Source organism: Labeo rohita, unplaced genomic scaffold (genome assembly GCF_022985175.1).
Source record: "Labeo rohita strain BAU-BD-2019 unplaced genomic scaffold, IGBB_LRoh.1.0 scaffold_66, whole genome shotgun sequence".
Taxonomy (NCBI): Eukaryota; Metazoa; Chordata; class Actinopteri; order Cypriniformes; family Cyprinidae; genus Labeo; species Labeo rohita.
Genome location: NW_026129590.1, coordinates 840034 through 857692, shown reverse-complemented (window position 1 = coordinate 857692; position 17659 = coordinate 840034). Strand labels below are relative to the sequence as shown.

The 17659-nt window shown below is 37.5% G+C and overlaps 1 protein-coding gene across 2 annotated transcripts in view; it reads right to left on the bottom strand.

Annotated features, from left to right (window-relative positions):
* Nucleotides 1-17659, bottom strand: part of LOC127161517 (oxysterol-binding protein-related protein 7) — a 56416-nt gene that overhangs the window by 22066 nt on the left and 16691 nt on the right. For both annotated transcript variants that reach the window (XM_051104268.1, XM_051104270.1), the window contains exons 14-17: nucleotides 15643-15929; nucleotides 11898-12035; nucleotides 11731-11794; nucleotides 7443-7521 (exon numbers count right to left, since the gene is read on the bottom strand). In XM_051104268.1, the coding sequence (XP_050960225.1) occupies nucleotides 7443-7521; nucleotides 11731-11794; nucleotides 11898-12035; nucleotides 15643-15929 (568 nt within the window). The remainder of the gene's footprint in view (nucleotides 1-7442; nucleotides 7522-11730; nucleotides 11795-11897; nucleotides 12036-15642; nucleotides 15930-17659) is intronic.

The following is a 17659-nucleotide window of genomic DNA, read 5'->3' as shown; positions in this document are numbered from 1 at the left end:
CCCCCACAGCCGAAAGCACAGAGCTATGCTGAAGCTGCAGCTCGGCCCCCTGCTCCGCCCAGCACCTCCACACCTGCCAGCGAACTGAGCCAGATCAGAGAGATGTTACATACACTGTGCAACCAGCTCCTGAACAGATAAGGACAACATCCACAAACACAGTGCACTAAGGGGGAGGGGGGGGGAGGAAAAAAAAAAAACAAAAAAAAAACAAAAACAAAAAAAAAGTGCACTAATGTTAACTGTTTACCATATATATTCTCACTGGTTATTTTCTCTCTGTCTTACCAAACAGGTTTATCTTTAACAATACTAATATACTAATGCGTTCATTTCGTATAAGTTGTTGGAATATACAGGGTCTTCATTCTTCGACTTTTGGTTCCAAAAGCACAGACCCAATTTTTCTGAAAAATAACAAAGATGCTAACATCATCATTCTCACTGAAACCTGGTATCGAAAGGATGCGCTTACCTACTGTCCCTCATGCTACTATGAAGTAATTGTGCCCTCAGTTAAATTAAATACAGCCCATCGTGGACGAGACTCAGGAGGAATTTTGGTGATCTGGCCAAACACATTTCTGTTATTACACTTGGTAAATTTCATTGCTGGTTAAAACTAAACAAACAAATTGGCATTTCAAGCACTGACACATATCTCTGTACAATTTACATTCGTCCAGCAGAATCCCCTTACCGTGATGAGGAATATCTGAATAATATCCACACAGAGATCAGCCGTTTCCAGGCCCAGGGAAGCGTGCTGCTGTGTGGAGACTTTAATGCAAGAACTGGATCTGAATCTGATAACATAGATCCAAATGGCAATGAACATGTCTTTGGCCAAAACCCCTTGAGTCTCACAAAAAACCTCCCACCAAGAAATAATCTTGACCAAACTGTAAATAAAAACGGTACAGAATTAGTGCAGCTCTGCCGAGCCTCAAGCCTGTACATACTTAATGGCAGGATTAGAGGGGACTCTTTAGGGAGGTTCACGTGTTGTTCAGGTCTTGGAGCTAGTGTAGTGGACTATGCCATCACTGACATGGACCCCTCCTCCTTCAGTGCATTCACTGTCATACAACAAACTCTGCTTTCTGACCATAACAATAGTAAACTTCCTTAACGAACACAGTGTCCTGAGCCCTAGTCAGATTGGCTTTCTTCCAAATTACAGAACTACTGACCACATTTACACCCTACACGCCCTAATCAATAAACACGTAAAACAGACCAAACACGGAAAAATATTTGCATGCTTTGTCAATGTCAAAAAAGCATTTGATTCTATTTGGCATGATGGATTATATTACAAACTTTTACAAAGTAGTGTAGGGGGTAAAGTTTATGACGTTATTAAATCAATGTACTCAAACAACAAATGTGCAACACGAATTGGCAATAAACACACAGAATTCTTCACCCAGAAAAGAGGAGTGCGGCAGGGCTGTAGCCTGAGTCCAACACTGTTCAACGTTTACATTAATGAATTAGCGGTGCAGTTGGAACAGTCTACAGCCCCTGGACTCACTCTGCAAGACAAAAACAAAGTTTTTACTATACGCAGATGATCTGGTGCTGCTGTCATCCACCCCACAGGGACTGCAGTAACACCTAGACCTGCTGGAGAACTACTGTCAGAACTGGGCCCTGGCAGTAAACCTCAAAAAGACCAACATTATGGTCTTTCAGAAAAAGCCCAGATGTCAGGAACACAGACACCAGTTCCATCTAGGCAGCACCGCCCTAGAACACACGATGCAGTACACTTACCTTGGCCTGATCATCACTGCATCAGGGAGTTTCAGTATGGCAGTGAATGCTCTTAAAGATAAAGCTCGAAGAGCTCTATACGCCATTAAGAAAAAAATTCCAAAATATTGAAATACCAATTCCAATTTGGTGTAAAATGTTTAATAGTGTAATTCAGCCCATAGCTCTGTATGGAAGTGAGGTATGGGGTCCACTCAGTGATCAGAGCTACACTAGATGGGACAGACATCCAACAGAAGCCCTTCACACAGAATTCTGTAAAATGATTTTAAAATTACAAAGGAGAACACCCAACAACGCATGTAGGGCAGAATTAGGCCGATTCCCATTGATCATTAATATACAAAAAAGATGCCTCAAAATTCTGGATACATCTAAAATCAAGTCCCACAGAATTGCTACATTTTAAAGCGCCACAAACCCAAGAACTGAACCCCAAAAAAAGTCCCCTAAGTCAGCTGGTTCTGCGACTTACTAACCTGACTAACTCTACTAACTTTAACCAGTCTCAGACCAGCACTGCTTCTCACTCAAACATCAAAATAAATCAAATGATCAAACAATCTAAAAATATATATCTGGAACATTGGGATCAAGAAACTAAAACACAAAGTAAACTACAATTATATCGAACTATAAAATCAAATTATGAATTGGAAGGATACCTCCAAAGTATCAGAGACACTAAGCATAGACAAATCCTGACCAAGTACAGGCTCAGTAAGCACAGTCTAGCCATTGAAACCGGCAGACACAAAAAGAGCTGGTTACCCAGAGAGGAAAGAGTGTGTGCTCACTGCAAGACAGGAGAGATTGAGACAGAAGTGCATTTCCTGCTTCACTGCCACAAATTCAAATCAATAAGAGACCTATATGTAAATAAATGTACAAACAGCATAAAGAACTTTAGAGGCATGACTGAAGAAGAACAAATAAAGATAATTTTAGGAGAGGGACAGACAGCAGCACCGGCTGCGAGATGTGTGTGGATGTGCCACAGCCTGAGAGACAGCAGGTGAATGTGTATAATGTGTGTAATGTGTACATTATGTCTGACCTCAGTGTGTTTCCCTACTGTCTACCACAGTGATCCTCATTATGTGCGTGTTTACATGTTAAATACTGTGGTATGAAATGTTCACATGTTCTATTTTGTTACACTGTTCAAGTTTAAATTGTTATAATGAATTTTTTTTTTCTCCTCTTTCTCCTATTATTTACATCTTCTCATTGTTATTATTATTATATATATATCTGTATGTGTGTGTGTGTGTGTGTGTGTGTGTGTGTGTGTGTGTATATATATATATATATATTAGTCTATAATTTACATATTAAATAATAGCTTAGATAGGATACATGAGCACAAAGCTCCATTTCGCAAACAGTTGAATATGCAAGCCTTTAGAGTAACATTATACTCTTTTGTGAGTTCTTTTGAACGTGTGAGAGACACGTTCAAAATCAGCACATGATCACTAGCTGTGTCTCATTTCGAAGCATGTGCCCTCCAGAGGTCGCATCCTTTGGAGATTGCATCCTCTGTAGGATGCGTATGCGGAGTGTCCTCAAGCCTAGAATTAAATGAGATGGCCTTCGTAGGACGGAAAAGGAAAATCACGTTGCTATGACAACACGCTAACAGTCTACACTGGACTTGACAGTTGTTGTGTCACGCTGTGCCCCCTATTTGCACTCTAACACTAATTAAATAAAGGAAAATTATTTCTAAACTTGGAAAGTAATTTGAAAAGAAATCACTTTGTTTTTAGCTTGTTTTATTTTATTGCATATCTGAGGAGCTGCAGCATAAGTACAACTGACATCTGTTACAGAACAAAAGGAGGACTTTTTTTTTTTTTTTTTTTTTACTTTTTATATTTAAACACCATATCGTCACTTGTGTTTACATCTGCCAGCGTTGCAATTTTTATTTATTTATTTATTTTTTTCAAATAAACGACCGCTTGTGTGCGACGCAAAGAATTAGCAGCGAAGGATACAATGCATGCATCCTCCGAATTCCTGTGAAAGGAGGACGCATTCGAAGGTCGCATTTGGAATGCCCTATTTGTTTTTCTAAAATGAGACAGCCTCTATGACATATGTAGCCTTTGAATGCAGCCACCGGATGGTGCATCCTTCGTAATGAGAGACAGCTAAAGTCTAGTGGGCTTTGCTTTCAAATGCGCAACTCATGCATTCGCTGTTCTTCTGCTGGCGGTCGTTCTAAGGCCTCATGCACCATACTGTGACAGTTTGGTATGAATACATGTATCGTTACACCCCTAATATACATATAATACAGCCCTAAACAGATATAACATTAATGTTTTAAATATTTTTTTCAAACATACAAAAAAAAAAAAAAAAAAAAAGTTGGGAAAAATACTTTTAAATATAAAACCAAACCATTTAGTCATTAATTCAACAGACGTCCGATTCATTCTGAAATGAGGCAAGTGACCATCTTTATGAACGGGAGAATTAGTGACTATCACTGATTAGTTAAAAAAAATAAATAAATAAAAAACATACATTCGATCAGTAATGAAACACTGCTGTGTTGTTCGGAAACACAACAGTTCTGCTGTGACTTTGGATTGGAACTATTTTTGTCAGCGAAACTGAGAAAGTCAATATTGTGACCAAAATGTTAGTCACAATTTAAATTTCTTGTTTACTGAACTATTATTGTATAAAATCATCAGGAGGTATGAAGGTTTTAATTACAGGTTAAAAAGTGACCAAACTATTGGTTCTTTCATTCTTGTGCCTGTACCGTCCACTGGAATACAGCACTGCACACTGTTTTTTTTTTAAAAAAAAAAAAAAAAAAAAAATTTATTTATTTTTGTAACTTAAGTTTTAAGAAGAATTTTCTTGGCAATCTTTTAATTTTTAATTAGCTTTTAAATTCTGTCAGTTTTATGTAGCTAACGAACAATAAGACCTGAAATGTCACTTCAAATCATTTATTTTATACTACAGTTAATAAAACAGCTTATGAATGTTCAAATTATTTACTTCAGAAAAGACAATAGGCTAATATAAACTGAGCAACTGCAAAGCAATTTGTACATTTGTTACTTTTAATATAAATTCTGTCAAATAATTTAGGGGATTTTACATTATTCAGATAGAGTCCTTTAAAAAAAAAAAAAAAAAAAAAAAAAAAAAAACGTAAAAAGTACTCGAAAATATTATGTGTAATATTGTTACGTACTTTAAGCTCATACCATTTTTACAGTGTGTTTTTTCACGCTCTTTAATGTGGCGTGACAGATCGCTACATTCGCCTCAGTTAAAACTGCATGTGAACTAATCACTTTGATTACAACGAGATATTCGTTTCATTAAATTATACTTACTTGTTTCATTAAATATTCAAGTATTGCGGGCCATTCTCTCAAAATATTATAACCGTAATCTCTTGCTACAACTTCATTCTTGTAATTTTGACTTTATCCTCAAAATATTTCGACGTTATTCTCGTATTGCTACAACATTATTTCATCAAAATATTATCTTAGAATTTTTAACATGGCGCCAAAACGCCGTGCATGATGCTGCACCTTTATTCCCACAATATGATTTTATTGCTACGACTTTTATTGCTCTCAACAATATGGCTACGACTTCATTCTCAATTTTATTCTCAAAATTCTGCAGTGTTTAACTGCAGAATGTTATCTTGTAGGCTACAGTTTGTCATGGCTTCATGTTTTATAAAATTGGCCAAGTGAAAGGAAAACTCTCAACGGTTTCTCAAGTTTTTTTTTTTTTTTTTTTTTTTCCAAACTATATTAAAATGTTTGCTGCAACATGTAAAAAAAAAAAAAAAAAAAAAATTTTTGGAGGGAAAAAAATAAATAAAAAAAATAAATAAATACGTCACATTTTATTTAGATTTTTTTTAAACTATGAACAGCTATAGGCTATATTTCCCCTCACTACTCAAATTGTCTAAAAGTTAACAGTATTCAGGCTATATAAATGTTAAGCCAAAACGAATTAATTTAAAGTGAAGTTTTAAAGTGAAACTAAAGCCCTTTCTTATTCGGCAGGAATCCAAATGTTTCCATATTCGCCATGTATTGCTTCACTCGTATTTTCGGCCTAAAACATAATTCACATAATTCACATTGTGATCTCGCTGAACGGTACAGCTTTTTAATGACATTTATACATTTCATTGATTTTAATAAGAAAACTACAGCTAGCCAATTTAATAATAATAATAATAATAATAATAATAATAATATTTATTTTCTAGCGCCTTTAAATGTTACTCAAAGCGCTTTACTTAAACAAATAAAACATCAAAATACACCAGTAAAGATTCAATTAAATATTAAAATACGCAAAATGAGAAATTAATTAAAAGCACTTGAAAATAAAATTATGGAAACAATAACATAAATTTCAACCAAAAGAAAGGTAAACATTTTTCAGAGCAGCATCTTGACCATGACTGTCACAAAAATCCTAAAAGTATTACAGCCACAGTTCTAGAAAATAATCATTTATTTACTTGGTATGCAATATTGACATTTATAAGACTTGTGGGACGCCTGACTGAGTGGCATTGTTCTAAATAGGGGTTTAATTCTGACATTATAAATTAACCTTGGACGAGCGCGACGGCACATTCACTTGGAATATTTTCTTATAATAGCACACAAAATAAACACTTGTTTTTGGTCATAATAGTATAACATCATTCAGCTAGTTTAGCCTACTTTTGTATATTAGACAAAACGCGGAACTGAAATAAACCAGCACATTGAAAACAAAATATATACTTGATGCAAATATGAATGATCACTTTTGCATCATATTTTTAGTAAGACTAATTAAATCAGCACGCTGACATGACTAGCTATTGCCTATAGTAGCCAACATATCGACTATGTACGCTGAAAGCGTAATAAAGTGTGCGTTTACAAATAATAAAAGCGTTAAAGTCCTTTTTACTTCCCTACATAGATTAAAAAGCATTTATATTTAGACTGAATATAAGGTATAGATTGTACTGCATGTAAGCTAGCTAATTGTGAACAGGAGGAGATTTAAAAAAAAAAACTATGCTTAACCACAGGTCGAGCGCTGTAGTTCCAACCACACAAGCTTACGCTGTTTGTGAACGTTCGTTTGAACTACGGTTTCGAGAAAAACACTGAATCGTTAAATGTTGATAACGACGGAACTTCTGACCATTGTTGGCTAACGCTACTTTTGGGAAACACACCCCTGGGTGCGGTGTTTAACTACAGAATGTTGTTCTTTGCGCCACCTGGTGGATATTGTTTTAACAATGTTTTGAAAAATCTGAAATGGCGCCTGCAGGAAGCTCCATGGTCACGCATGGCAAATTGCAGGCTGTCGCGTGAAAAAAAAGACACATTCTCAGTGGCCAGATCTGTACTGAGCATGTATTTCCTGTACTAGAGCATTTCTAGTGGCTCTGTGTGCTACTGTGTGACCATGCGTGATCCTTTCCTTCTGATGTGCATTCTCAGTGGCCACATCTGTACATAAAACTAAAAACTGAATAAAAATTTAAATCCAAAGACACTTAACATCTCTCAATAACTGACCATTTTAAATAAAAATAAAATGATTTCATTCTCAGCTGCGCAGAGAGCTCAGCCCATACTCACTTTGGCAGAGTGACATTAACCATTCCGGTTGAAACAATTTCCACTGACTTCCCCCAGAACTTATTCTTCCATCTCTGGTCTGAAAATACAGAATGACTAAATGAATGAATGAACAAACAAAAAAATAAAATAAATGCATGAATTTATATTTAAATATATATATACATATTTGAGGAGTATGACTTTGGAGGTATCTTTATTGTAAAGTAAAAATCTGCTCATCTGCAGTGTCTCAAAAACATTTCTTGTCGATGTTAGAATGACACTGTACTGTCAAACAACATGTACCATTGAATTAGAGATCGACCGATATATCGATTTACCGATATTTTTCCCGATATTTAAGCATTTTACCATAATTGGTTATCGGTTTTGTAGTATCGGGTTCACCGAATACTTGGGCGCCATCTTGTGGCTGTTTTGAAAATTGCGCACATGCAGTGCACCTGAGGGTAAAACGTAGCCTACTTTCTTGCTTTGCTGTAATTAGTAAACTTTATTTAATATAACAACCATTAATGCTCATATTAGATGTGATGCATAAATGCCTGATATGCAGCTAGTTTATGCAGCTTGGCCCTAAGAAATAGAGACAAACTTACAGTCACGTAAAATAATTCATCCTGTCCCAATAAACGTAACGTCTACATGCTCATCATTAGCCTCGTGAAGCCGGAGTCACGTATAGGCTTAAACAGTCATAAGAAATAGCTCGAACTCACAGTCACGTAAAATAATCCGTCAAGTCCTGTCCCAATAAACGTAACTTTGCATGAATTAAATACAGCGCATGTTGAAAATAAAAGCACTGAATTTAATTCTCTCCCTGTTGTCCGTATGCTCATCATTCGTTTCGTGAAGTCGCTTTAATTTTGCCCTTCACTCACCGGGTTGATGCTCTGATGGCCACCGCATGTAACTTTTAACAAGATTCACTTGTTTAAAACACCCTCAATTATATTAACATTAACCATGGTTTTTTTAATACACTTCTAAATATATACAACTCTGTGGTAGGGTGACCACATGTCCTGCTTTGCGTTGTATTGCACAGCATTTTTAACCCCTTGTCCCACACATCGCATATTGAGAAAATGTCCCGCATTTTCATCAGTCTGCTGGTTTTTAATTATTATATTAAGAAAATGTCTGTGTATTATTTTGCCAGTTCCATCTCACACGTATCCCCCACTGTCCCGCAAAATCACATCTATGTCCCCCAACAGATCTATTGGCAGGTGGTCACCCTACTCTATGGAAATTTATTATCTTCGCCAGCAATCACAGTTTGAGTATACTTCTATGTAAATGCATAGATAAACTGCACTTTCAGCAGGCATTTCAGAATAGAACGACGAAAACAATATTAGTAATTCTGATATAGGCCATACGAGTTGAGAAATACAATAAAATATGATGTTTTGTTTGTTATATTCCAGTATTCCAGAGAATATTCTTCAGTGAATTAACATTTTCCAGTGAAATCCTCACTCTTTAGCCTATTAAACAGCTTATAAACTGTAGTTTAAAACAAAGTTGATATGACTCCTGTCCTTTATTAATTTTCTCCATTTGAAATCATTCTATATTCTACATGTATTTTACTTATTAGTGTTGCAGCTGATGCGTTTTATAAATAAAATATTTTTATTGTTGTAATATGAAGATTAAATTTAACATGAAAGAATGCTAATTTTCAACACTTTTTAAGATGACTAAAAGGAGGAAATACCAAAGTAAAGTATGGACTTACTTCACTCAGTCACTGATTTACTTTATTTAACTGTAAATAAATATCGATTCTGCATATCGGTTATCGGGCACATAATTATGCAAATAATTGGTATTGGTTATTAAAAAAAAAAAAAAAAAAAAAAAAAAAAATCAATATCGGTCAATCACTACATTGAATGTACTGTATAATTATTTTACATTTATTTTGGGTTTAAAAAAAAAAAAAAAAAAAAAAAAAAAAAAAACTCCTTGTGGATGTGACATTGCAAAATACAAGTGCACTGATGATGTGTCGGCATCTCAACTCAAATTGTGAAACTTGTGAAACTGTATTAAATAAATTCAATGCACACAGACTGAAGTAGTTTAAGGCTATGGTTCTTTTAATGGTGATGATTTTGGCTCACATTTAACAAAAACCCACCAATTCACTATCTCAAATTAGAATACTTCATAAGACCAATTAAAAAAAAAAAAAAAAAAAAAAAAAAAAAAAAAAAAAAACACATTTTTAGTGAATTGTTGGCCTTCTGGAAAGTATGTTCATGTACTGTATATGTACTCAATACTTGGTAGGGGCTCCTTTTGCTTTAATTACTGCCTCAGTTCAGCATGGCATGGAGGTGATCAGTCTGTGGCACTGCTGAGGTGGTATGGAAGCCCAGATTTCTTTGACATTGGCCTTCAGCTCATCTGCATTTTTTGGTCTCTTGTTTCTCATCTTCCTCTTGACAATACCCTATAGATTCTCTATGGGGTTCAGGTCTGGTGAGTTTGCTGGTAAGTGGTCATTTAACCAACTTTTGGTGCTTTTGGCCGTGTGGGCAGGTGCCAAATCCTGCAGGAAAATAAAATCAGCATCTTTAAAAAGCTGGTCAGCAGAAGGAAGCATGAAGCGCTCTAAAATTTCTTTGTAAACGGGTGCAGTGACTTTGTTTTTTAAAAAAAACACAGTGGAGCAACACCAGCAGATGACATTGCACCCCAAATCATCACAGACTGTGGAAACATAACACTGGACTTCAAGCAGCTTGGGCTTTGAGCTTCTCCACCCTTCCTCCAGACTCTAGGACCTTGGTTTCCAAATGAAATACAAAACTTGCTCTCATCTGAAAAGACGACTTTGGACCACTGGGCAACAGTCCATTTCTTCTCCTTAGCCCAGGTAAGACGCCTCTGATGTCATCTGTGGTTCAGGAGTGGCTTAACAAGAGGAATACGACAGCTGTAGCCAAATTCCTTGACACATCTGTGTGTGGTGGCTCTTGATGCCTTGACCCCAGCCTCAGTCCATTCCTTGTGAAGTTTACCCAAATTCTTGAATCGATTTTGCTTGACGAGCCTCTCAAGACTGCGGTTCTCTCGGTTGGTTGGTTTCTTTTTCTTCCACACTTTTTCCTTCCACTCAACTTTGTTAACATGCTTGGATACAGCACTCTGTGAACAGCCAGCTTCTTTGGCAATGAATGTTTGTGGCTTACCCTCCTTGTGAAGGGTGTCAATGATTGTCTTCTGGACAACTGTCAGATCAGCAGTCTTCCCCATGATTGTGTAGCCTAGTGAACCAAACTGAGAGACCATTTTGAAGAATAGCCGATTGGCATGTCACCATATTCTAATTTGTTGAATTGGTGAGTTTTTGTTAAATGTGAGCCAAAGACTTAAACTACTTCAGTCTGTGTGCATTGAATTTATTTAATACACAAGTTTCACAATTTGAGTTGAATTACTAAAATAAATGAACTTTTCCACAACATTCTAATTTATTGAGATGCACCTGTAAATATTTCACATTTCTGCCACAACACAATGCTGTAGTTAGTGTTAAATGGTAAATTATGGCCATTTGTAGATTGAAAAGCCTGCTGGCTCTACTGTGACGTGCAGTGTTTGTCAGCACGGTTTCATCTGGCTTTAAACTAGTGTATATCACCAAGTCATCTATGTTCTTCACTGAATTCAAGCGCTGCACAGTGGATCTCACAGCGCTATTAGATGGTTGCATGACCGAGATTTATCAGTGAGTAAACGCATCTACTCTAAGCTCACACTGCGCTGGCGTTTGAACTTTGAGCCGAGCGATAAACTATCTGTGTGACGTGGTTCAAATGAGTAGCGCTGTTTCGTTACGCTTTAAATATGCATGTAAACACAATGGGCATATATTACAGCACTAAAACTTACGGAGGCCACGTCCATATATTGTGCGATAAGTCGGTATAGTAATTAACACAACAGCCCTAACTTGCGGGACCTACTCTATACTTGACGTCACAGGAGAACAAATGAAAGCACAGATGCTGCACAGAGAACCTTGAAGTAGCTATCAAGAGGATGTTTTTTCCTAGACAATTTCTGCTAGGGTGGAGGCTGAGGTTTGATCAGCTTTAGCTAGGCTGGGAGAGGGTGTCTGATGTTCAAAAGATCCAAAATACACCAATAACCATAGGAAGCAACACTGCCTATCATCAAAATGTGTATTAGGCATCTCTGTTTTGAATTAAATATTAAAATGACATTCATGTAAAGAATAAATAAATATTTCAACTATTACCTTGCCAAAAGCTGAAGTTATCAGAATCTGCATGGCAGGCAGACAGAGGTGGGTGATGACTGACCTAGAAAGAGAATTAATTGATAAATGAATTAATTAATAAATATTTTAAATGTTACATTGCAAAAGTCCTTCATATTGTATGTCCTATAAATAGGTACGCATACCTGCTCTGCAATATAACGGAAACCACGGTCCTCCCGCACATTCTCATACGTTTCCCCTAGAACAGGGTTAAAGGGTTTATAACGATTACGCCAGCTGGCCCAGGCATAGCCTGAAATAGAGAAGGCAGCGACATAAACCTGAAAGACATAGGGAAAAAAAATAGGCAAATTAAAAACACTCTCAGACTAATGCTGAACATGCAGTCAAGTCCACTAACTGAAGGTTATTTTCATAAATTAAACCATGACATGCTGGTTTTGCCTAGTCTGGTTTCTACCCAAGGTTTTTCTTCTCCATTTCTGTCACCAATTGAGTTTTGGTTCCTTGCCACTGTCGCCTCTGGCTTGCATAGTTGGGGACACTTAATTTCTGCAATACTGTCAACTTGATTGCACAGATACTATTTGAACTGAACCGGGCTGGACAACGACATCACTAAATCAATGATGCACTACCTTTAACTGAAAACGAGTGTTTACTATGGTCCTCTTGAATTATTGACACACTATTTTGCTGTTTATTAGTGTAAAGCTGCTTTGACACGTAAAAAGCGTTTTGTAAAACGCGTTTTGTAAAAAGCGCTAAATAAATAAAGGTGACTTGACTAAAACAAAGATTAAATAAACACCTTAAAAAAAAATAAAATAAAAAAATAAAAACATTTTCAAGATTCTGAAAATATCTAAAAATACAGTTTCAGATTCTGTTGCTGCAGGTTAATTATACTTTAGTAGTTACAAATCAGATGGACAGCTTGGCAAATGCACAGTGAATGCAAAACACAAGAAGTGCATTGATGCATCACATTACATCAAGGTTTCCAAAACTTGGGTTCATGAAGGAACTGCAGGCGGTTGAGAGTTGATTAAAAGCTAATAATTAAAATCAACACAAAATAAATGAATGCACACAAAATTTAAATATTTAATTTGTTCAGCTAAAATGTCATATGGACATTAACAAACATATTTGCATATTTATCTGGATTATCTTAAAATCTAAAGGCTTATTTCAGTTATTCTGACTCATTGTTAAATTATTTGTTTCAATAAATGAATTTAATAAAGCTCAAGCTTAGTCATTCTGGCAGCTTATGCTGGGAAATTAACCTGGTCCAGAGCATGCTAACTGTCAGGCTAAGGCCGAGTTCCTCCAACACTGACCAACAAGAACGATGATATTACTGACCGGTGTCACATACCATTATTTCACTTTATTAACCACTATCAGTCCAAAAATAAAATTATACAGAAAATGCAACTAGTCAATCAGCAGTTTTTAGCCATGAAGCCTTTAGTAAAGGCCACTGGATATTAAAAAATAAATAAATAAATAAATAAATGGTGGTTTGTTTTTTTTAAATATAAAGCGTGTAATTTAAGACTTCAGTGTAAACTCCCACTGCTATGATTGGGTAAATCTGTGAATAAAATAAGCATGAAACTTAAATAACTGTTGAAACATGATTATGGATTAGAGTTGCTGCAATTAACTAAAGTGTGGATTAGAGTACTCCAAAGGTTCCTTTTAACTTTGTTGGTTATGATGTGAACATTCACGAAAAAGTGCAGACACAATATAAATACAATTCATTATGTGGCGTTGATGGTTTCAGAGAGCAGAACTTGTGCAAAAATTAGTAATGGCTCCAGGGAGAGTATTTGATTGCCGTCTGTATAATTTAATACATTTTAATATCAGTTGTTTTTCATGCTACCAGTGTAAAATATTTCTATTAATCAGAATATAATGTAGTGAAGTCCAAATATAGAAACCTTTTCGCACTTAAACTTCACACAAATCCCCTTGGACAAGTATCTAAATATCTAAGTATCTAATATCTAACGAGAAGATTAAGTAAACCATTGGGCAAAAAATGTATCTTTTAAGATACAAGCTCTGATTGGGGGGGATTTAAACTCTGGCATCTGTGAACCACAACCATGAAAGCTTGTGAAACTTTGTTACCATTGTATTCACTTATGAATACAATACGAATATGCATATGGAAATCATATGTAGACAGGTTATGCACCTTAAAACGTCTCTGTTATGTAACCCTCATTCCCTGAAGAAGGGGAACGGAGATGTTATGTCGACTGACATCAGGGGTCTCACTCAGGAGCCCCACTCACCTCTGAGCTTTAGAAGAAAGGGCCAATGAGAAATGGTGAGTGGAATTTGCATGTCAAGCCACTCCCCGTACATACGGGTATATAAGATGGCAGCAGGTATCCACCCGCTGAGGTTTGTGCTGAGGAGCCGAGATGCATCCCGGCATTCAGTGCAGTTCAAGGTTGGGGCATGAGAGACGTAACATCACCATATGTAACAAGGGTTACATACGTAACCGAGACATTCCCTTTCAGTCAGTCACGTTTGACGTTACATCGACTGACGTTAGGGGTCCCTATGGAAAATGCCACAAACCGAACTGTGTTATATAATTGAGGATGCAAATGCTGACAGGCAAGTGTGTCAGAACAAATGTACGTCAATTCGTAACCTTCCCAAGGTTACGCCAGATAAACGGGCCTACCAGGGGTGCCAGGGAGTCACAATGACAGAATGTAAGGCCATGTGGAAAAAAAAAAAAAAAAAAAAAAAAAAAAAAGGGAAAAATGAAGAAAATAAGGGGAACACTGTGGAAGACTGACAATGGTAGAATCTGAGACCTAATGCCAGGTCCAGAGAGAACGATGGCGTACTCTGTACTGGACACATTAACAGACTTCTCTAGGCAAGCCGAACACCAAGCCTGATTCCCACAAATTACCTGATGTTACCCAACACAAGGGAGGACAAGGGCTTCAGCCCGAAGATTACAGAATCTTGCAAGGGTGTTAGGTGTTGTCCAGCCTGCAGCTCTGAGATGTCTGCAAGAGAGGGGCAACGCCCAGGAAGAAGCAACACTCTGGAGGGGGCACGGCTCACCTTGGGACTGGTACGCCAAGGTGATCGCATCCACCAATCAGTGAGCCAACCTCTGTGTAGAGACAGCCATCCCCTTCTGCTGTCCTGCAAAGCAGACAAAGAGCTGCTTGGTGCATCTGAAGCTCCAGGTGTGTTCTACATAAATGTGCAAGGTGTGGACGAGACAGCAACACAAGGGCCGGGTCTGCCTGTTCCAAGGGCAGCGCCTGCAGTTCCACCACCTCATCTCGAAAGGGAGAGGTGGGAACCTTGGACATATGATCAGGCCAGGGTCTCAAGGTAATGAGAGAACTAGCCGGACCAAATTCTAGGCAGGATTTGTTGACTGAGAATGCCTGCAGGTCCCCCACCCACTTGGTGGAAGTAAGCAAGTCTTGAGAGAGAGATATTTTAGCTTAACAATCAAACAGTTCAAAGGGATACCTCCACAATCCCAAGAAGACCACAGAGAGATCCAAAGAGGGTATGAGGTGTGATTTTGGAGGATTTAGTCTTCTCAGGAACCTGACTATGAGGTGATGCTTCCTTAGGGGCGATCCATCCACTGCACCGTGGTGAGCCACAATGCCAGCAATGACTGAAAGGGAACTATACTAGTTCTATACTACACTAGATAAACTCTATAGAATATCTGATTATTTTCAGCAAGGAGATAGGGTGCGGAAAAAAAAGCATGTGGATATAAGCATCGGTGCATGCGTCAAAATGTTTTTTTTTATTTGAAAACTGTAATAAAGCTAAATCTGCCCTTTGCTGGTACACACACACACTCTTTTTTGCAGTTTTATGCATGATGCCTTGGGCTCTTACCATTCTTTCGAAAGGATCATCTGTGTGGTTGGCAATATCCAGGAGTTCAGAATATTCCAGCTCTTCACTGACACGCTGTAATAAACAAAGAGGTTCATTGAGAGCCACTGGCATAGAGACCCGTGACAAATCCTTCCCAATATTGTTGTACAAGATGGTGAGGATTCCAATATGGCTGTTATCCGTGCTGTGTGCAGGAAGCACTGTTCGTCGCCCAGTGACCTGAGCATTGGAAGGTAAATCATTTGTGCTGGAAACACTGGCTCTGTATTTCATATTTGCAGCTCCTGAAAAATGAATATAAAAATACCATACACCAATTAATGGGTGAATGTGCACAAAACTGAAAATACCTACAAAAGATCACCTTTTTAAAGGTAGAGTAGGCAGTGTGCACAGGGCCTTAAGGGCCGCATTAAGACCTCACTGGGCCCCAGCACTACGACTTACTGCAGGGCCCCCGCAACACAATAAAGATGTATAAAAACAGTATTTTTATCCTACCAAAATTTTTGCATTGAAATTTCATAATTCTTGCTACCAATTTCAATATAAAAAAACTAGCCCTAAACAAGCTTACTGAAGACAAGTAAACAGTCACAACTCAGTCAAGGACAGTGATTAATTTCTAATGTTTGACACAAAAGGTAATAGCATCTAGGCTGCTTTATAGGAATAGTTCACACAAATTCTGTTGTTGTTCTAAACCTGTACGAGTTTCCTTCTGCTGCTGAACGCAAAAAGAAATATAGTTGGAACAATACTGATAAACAAACAGTTGTTGGACCCCCTTCCATAGTATGCAAAAAAAAAAAAAAAAAAAAAAAAATAAAAAAAAAAAACCACACTATTGGAGTCAGTGGGGGACCAGAAATGTTGAAGAGAGCAAAGAAATTCATACAGGTTTAGAGCAACTTTAGGGTGAGTACATGGCAGTATTTTTTATTTTTGGGTTAACGATTCCTTTAAAATCTCATCTTATAATGACAAGATCTCATATAGCCTGTTACTACATATGCATTATCTTTAACCATGTTCATTTTGAAGACACAAATGACTGTGTTAACAAATGGACAAGCATTTTGACATATAACTGTGTGTATTTGAACACTTAAAATAACTCAAGTTTAGTTTATGCGCTGTACGGGCAGGTGCGTGCTGTGCGTATCAGGCTGAAATCTTTTTAACGCGCACATTTGCCAAAATTAATTCTGCCTTGCTGCTTAAATGTCCTTGACAGTTAAATCTATTAGCGTTGCTTAAAGTGCCCCTATTATGCGTTTTCAAATATGTCCTTTCATGCAGTGTGTCATGTAGCTGTATGTGAACATAAACTATCTGCAAAGTTGTGAAGCCGACAGTGCACGATAAATAAAGTTATTGTCTATCAAAAAAAAAAAAAAAAAAAAAAAAAAAAAAAAAAAAAGAGTCGGCTCACATTTGCCTGAACGAGTCGTCAGGATTTCAAATCTTTTTCTGTTACGGCCACACGTCACCAAGTAACACATTTGCATAATGTCCACCCACGTTCTACGTCGCAAACAACTTGCCCGCCCATACATTTCCATGTGGTTTACGTCACATGGAAATTTACACGTACATTATACGGAAGATGCTGTATCCTACGCTGTGAGTAAAACTGTTTTACTCACAGCCGAATGCCGAATGCAGAAAGCGCTGTGCTATGAAACCCATTCGTTTCAATGCCTTCCGCCCTGCGTGGACGGCTTGTTTCTGCCTCGACCAAAGCGCACGCCGCAGACAAAGTACAAATGAGTTGTTCAAATGAACTTTTGCCGCTGTGCTCTGAAGGGCTGCACTGAACCCAGCGGCCAGCGCAGCATTTTCCGCGTTCGGTGTTAAAGCCGCTCAATGCATTATGCATTGCTGAAGTTTACAACATAGAGGTGTGCCCCGTTCGGTTATAAAAGCAAATTGCGACCACTTTCCACGGTAGACCGTGCTAACTTGTTGATCAGCCACTTCAGCCGTTTCATCGTCAGACTCTGGCTGGAGT